Source organism: Mandrillus leucophaeus, unplaced genomic scaffold (genome assembly GCF_000951045.1).
Source record: "Mandrillus leucophaeus isolate KB7577 unplaced genomic scaffold, Mleu.le_1.0 Scaffold1406, whole genome shotgun sequence".
In the NCBI taxonomy this organism is placed as follows: Eukaryota; Metazoa; Chordata; class Mammalia; order Primates; family Cercopithecidae; genus Mandrillus; species Mandrillus leucophaeus.
Window position 1 is genome coordinate 65,604 of NW_012101373.1, and position 5,333 is coordinate 70,936.

Genomic DNA, 5,333 nt, shown 5'->3' on the forward strand with positions numbered 1-5,333 from the left:
CAGTGGTGCAATCATAGCTCACCACAGCCTCCAACTCCTAGGCTCAAGCAGTCCTCCCACCTCAGCCTCTCGAGTAGCTGAGCCCACAGGCATGTGTCACCAAGGCATGTGTCATAATACCCGCTAATTTTTTTTTTTTTTTTTTGAGACGGAGTCTTGGTCTGTTGCCCAGGCTGGGCTCAAACTCCAAGCCTCAAGCGATCCTCCGGCCTCCTAAAGAGCTGGGATTACAGGCGGGAGCCACCTTGCCCAGCCCCAAATGTCCTTTTTTAATATCCTGTGATATAAACGTATCTTTTTTAGGGAGAAGCTGCCAGGTTCATGTGGCCGTTTACAACGATCCCTCTGAACACCGGCAGCATGATAAGGCATTTTCTCCTGCCCTCCCGCCAAAGCGGCCAGCCGTGCCCACCACACGGGGTGACCCGGCAGCTGCTCTGCTGACAGCTCGGCTGCCCTGGAGAGAGGGGACCTCGCCTCGGCAGAGCTGCCCCCTTGGGCGATGCCCCACATGTACACTGTGTGGAAATTCAGTGTAAGCGTCTTTTTTTTCCCCTTGTATCTTCTCGGGCATACTACATTTTTCTATTATTAACACTTGCATTAGTAATTGTGTGCATTAGAAACATCAGTTAATACAAGCCTGATCCAAACTGAATTCAGTAAGATCAAAATCCCGACACGTCTGCGGGGCGCTGGGTCTGCAGCTCAGGGGCGCTGTCAGTTTCTCTGTTGTTCCATCAGTTCTCCCAGGATGACGACAGCGCCGGCCTCGTGCTTCTAACCCCCTCCCCGGGTGTCCTGGGCACTTTGCTTGCAGTTCCTCAGGCTGGGCAGCAGCGTTATATGCTCAGAACTACTGAGGCCTGGTAGGTTTCTTAGGTGGTTTTCTCCCCTCTTGTTAACATTTCTTGGCTGGGCACAGTGGTTCATGCCTGCAATCCAGCACTTTGGGAGGCCAAGGTGGGCGGATCACCTGAGGTTAGAAGTCCAAGACCAGCCTGGCGAAACCCTGTCTCTACCCAAAAATACAAAAATTAGCCGGGCGTGGTGGTGTGCACCTGTCGTCCCAGCTACCTGGGAGGTGGAGGCTGCAATGAGCCAAGATCACACCAGATCACACCACTACACTCCAGCCTGGGTGACACAGTAAGACTCTGTCTCAAAAAAAAAAAAAAAAGATTCTTGCCTAGTCTTCTGGGATTTAAGGTCAAAATCAATGCAAATATCTATTCCTAATTTTACCCAAGAAGAATTTAATTATATGTCACATAACCTTTTAAGTGACCGCCGCTTCCCTCCTCACTGTTGTCTGTCGGTTTTGCAGAAGAGGTCAAGAAACTCTGTGCAACGCAGTTCAACAACATCTTCTTCTTGGATTGACTGACGACGGCTCACCGAAAGCGTATTTAAAAGACACTCGGCAAACATTTGGGCATATGCAAGTTACTGGTCATATGATGGACTGCATTCAGGACAAGGGAAAAGCAATACTTGCTTTGAAGAATCACATTTCTACTCGGTCTCCTGATCTCCTGAGGTTTTTAGATTTTAAATATTTATGTGGAATTAATTAAAGGTAGTTGACTATCTCTATCATTCCATTCTTTTGACATTATGTGAATATTTTACTGGAAAATAAGATTAATAAATGTTAAAGTTTTTAAAATTCCGGTTTTATGTTGAGTCTCCTGCTGCCTATTTGTAGATTACACCAGCCACCAGGTCTGTGACCCAGGCTGGAATGCAGTGGCTCACGGCACCCTCAATCTGCAATCCTCCCGCCTCAGCCTCCCAAGAAGCTAGAACCACAGGTACACACCACCATGCCGGCTAATTTTTTAATGTTGCAGAGATGGGGTCTCACTATGTTGCCCAGGCTGGTCTCAAACTCCCATAATCCAGCCGTGTAGGAAACCTGAGATGCAGCGGGCCAGGCAGTATTTTAAAACACTGCAACGAGTACAGTGCTAAGAACTGTAATGCTCAGGAAATCTTACAGCACGTGCCGTCCTAAGCCTCTGTGTGTGTCCTCGTGGCTCGCTACTTCTTCTTCTTCTTGCTGGTGATGGTCTTGCTGGATGGGGACACAGTCACGTCCTCCTTGGGAGGGTCCAGTGTGAGGTGAGAGGATGACACGTCCACCGGCTCCTTGATCACCATGATGTCCACCTCATCGTCTTGTCTCTTGGCTTCTTCCTCTCTCAAGATAAACATATTCAGCCTGAAAGCAAACATGAGAAGGTGGGAGCTTTTTTCAATCCCCCTCAAAACCGCAAAAACAGTTTGATGCTATTTGTAGTATACAGCCCTTCAGACCTGCATTTCAGCAGCGTGTTAAACAGAACTAAGCTGCTACGCTTTGCCTGAAATAACTGATGCCATGTCGACACAGTCCAAAGTAAACTTTTCATGTATCTATGAAAAGAAAAATTTTCTTTTTGAGACAGTTTCACTCTTGTTGCCCAGGCTGGAGTGCAATGGTGCAATCTCGGCTCACCATGCGACCTCCACCTCCTGAGTTCAAGTGATTCTCCTGCCTCAGCCCCCTGAGTAGTGGGATTACAGGTTTCCACCACCACGCCCAGCTAATATTTTGTATTTTTAGTAGAGATGGGTTTCACTAGGTTGGCCAGGCTGGTCTCAAACTCCTGACCGCAGATGATCCACCTGCCTCGGCCTCCCAAAGTTACATATGTGTGCGTGTGTGTGTATATACATATATAATATTATATATAATTTTGAGATAGAGTCTTGCTGTGTTGCCCAGGCTGGAGTGCAGTGGCACAAACACATCACTGCAGCCTCAACTCCCAGGCTCAAGCAATCCTCCTGCCTCAGCATCCAAAGTAGCTGGGACTACAGGTACCTGCCACCACATCTGGCTAATTTCTGTATTTTTTGTAGAGATGAGGTCTTGCTGTATTACCCACGCTGGTCTCAAACTCAAGTGATTCCCCTGCCTTGGTTCCCCAAAGTGCCGGGGTTACAAGCATGTGCCATGATGCCCAGCTCGTTTGGGGATTTTAGGGAGGGTCCAATATGTAGACCCGATTTAAGTCACTGGCTATCAGTTATTGAACTCAAGCTCCAGCCCCTCTTCCTTCCTGGGAGGTTGCGCTGGAGCTGAAAGTCCCAATCCGCTAATCTCCTGGTTGGTTCCCTGGCAACCAGCTCCAGCAAGAAGCTATCGAGGGCCCCTCCCCTGGCCCCCAGTCATCTCATCATACAAAAGCCAGTCATTACCCTGACAGTCCACAGCTATTGAAGCCCTTGGGGCAAGAACTAGAAAACGGCTGCGTGCAGTGACTCACCCCTGTGATCCCAGCACTTTGGGAGGCCAAGGTGGGCGGATCACTTGAGGTCAGGAGTTCAAGACCAGCCTGGACAACCTGGTGAAACCCCGTCTGTACTAAAAATACAAAAATTAGCCAGGCGTGGTGGTACATGCTTGTAATCCCAGCTACTCGGGAGGCTGAGGCAGGAGAATCACTTGAACCCAGGAGGCAGAGGCTGCAGTGAGCTGAGATCGCACCACTGCACTCCAGCCTGGGCGACAGTGAGACCCTGTCTAAAAAAAAATTAAAAACTAGAAACTAAGACCAAATATTAGAACCAAAGATGCTCCCATTACCCTATTACTCAGGAAGTTACAAAGGCTTCAGGTGCTCTGCCAGGAACAGAGACCAAATACTCATTCCTTTTTATGGCAAAGACGCCCTTAGGAAATTGTAGGCTTGTCCGGAAAGCACTTGGTCCTGATGCATTCTGGCGGCTACAGAACACAGGATGGAGAGCGAGCAGCTCGGGAAGGAGCGGAGGGACCTCGTAAGTTACCTTGCTTCCAGTTCATCGTCTTCCTTCTTCCGCTGCTGGGCCCGTGCTGTGCTGCGTAACCTCTCTTCCCTTATTTTCTCCTTGATAGCTTCTTCACGTTTATACGCGTGAAAGAGCGTGTTCACAAAGAAGACGTACATATTACTGACCCACGTGTTGAACTCTTCCTTTTGATCATCCTTGGGTCTCTCGTATTTCTCTGGAATAGAGTTTCATGAAGCTGAACATGAATGCCATCCTGCTGTAAACTGGGAGTCTGCGTGCTTTTTCTCGTTCTGGCCTCCCTGCGGTGGGCCCCCTGCTCCTCGGCCAGGAGAGGGGAGAGGAGAAAGGACGCTGCTCCCATGACTGCCTGGAACAAGGCAGGGGCTCAGTAGACCCTGGCTGGGATTATCAACCTTCCCTTTGAGTTTCCTGCTGCCTTTTTTTTTTTTTTTTTTCTGGAGACAGTCTCACTCTGTTGCCCAGGCTGGAGTGCAGTGGCGTGATTTCAGCTCACTGCAACCTCCACCTCCTGGGTTCAAGTGATTCTCATGCCTCAGCCTCCCGAGCTCCCAAGTAGCTACAGGCATGCGCCATCACACTCAGCTAATATTTGTATTTTTAGTAGAGATGGGGTTTCACCATGTTGGCCTGGCAGGTCTGGAACTCTTAACCTCAGGTGATCCACCCACCTCAGCCTCCCAAAGTGCTGGAATTACAGGCATGAGCCACTGCACCTGGCCACCTTTTTTTTTTTTTTTTCTAAATATCTTAAGAATGTGGGTTTTCTGATATTTTAATTTTCCATGTTTTCAAGAATAATAAACCCTTGTTTCTTGCTTTTTTTTTTTTTTGGAGACAAGGTCTCACTCTGTTGCCCAGGCTGGAGTACAGTGGCATGACCATGGCTCACCGAAGCCTGGAGGAACTCCTGGGCTCAAGTGATCCTCCCATCTTAGCCTCCCTGATAGCTGAGAAGAGAGCAATGCGCCACACACAAGGCTAATTTTTTTAGTTGTGAGACAAGATCTCGCTCTGCCATCCAGGCTGCAGTGCAGGGGCACCATCATGGCTCACTGCAGCCTCCAACTCCTGGGCTCAAGTGATCCTCCCACCTCAGCCTCCCAAGTAGCTGGGACCACAGGCGGGTGTCACCACACCCAGCTAATCATTGTTTTTGTTGTAGAGAGAAGGTTTCGTTATGTTGCCCGTGGCCTCAAACTCCTGAGCTCTAGTGATCCTCCCATCTGGGCCTCCCAAAGTGCTGGGATTACAGGCGTGACCCACCACACCGGGCCTAGGTCTTGGGGACAAAATATTCAACATCTTGTATTTATTCAGAGTTTGAAACCCCTTTAAGACAAGGATAGCTATGTACCTGAGTGAATCCTCTCTCCTGGAGAACTAGACAACCGGTCACTCTCGCAAAAGGAAGTTCCTAGTAGTTACAGTTACCCCTCTATCTTTCTTGTCTAGGCTAAAGAATCTCTAAATCTTTTTTTTTTTTTTTTTTT

At 48.7% G+C, this 5,333-nt stretch overlaps 1 protein-coding gene across 1 annotated transcript in view; it reads right to left on the minus strand.

Moving 5' to 3' along the window:
- Window positions 1–1,830: 1,830 nt before the first annotated feature.
- LOC105535028 (radial spoke head 10 homolog B-like) overlaps window positions 1,831–5,333 on the minus strand; it is a gene marked incomplete at its 5' end in the record, with an annotated part of 32,966 nt that continues 29,463 nt past the window's right edge. The window contains 2 exons of the mRNA XM_011973983.1: window positions 1,831–2,224; window positions 3,838–4,036. Of these exons, the coding sequence (XP_011829373.1) occupies window positions 2,044–2,224; window positions 3,838–4,036 (380 nt within the window). The remainder of the gene's footprint in view (window positions 2,225–3,837; window positions 4,037–5,333) is intronic.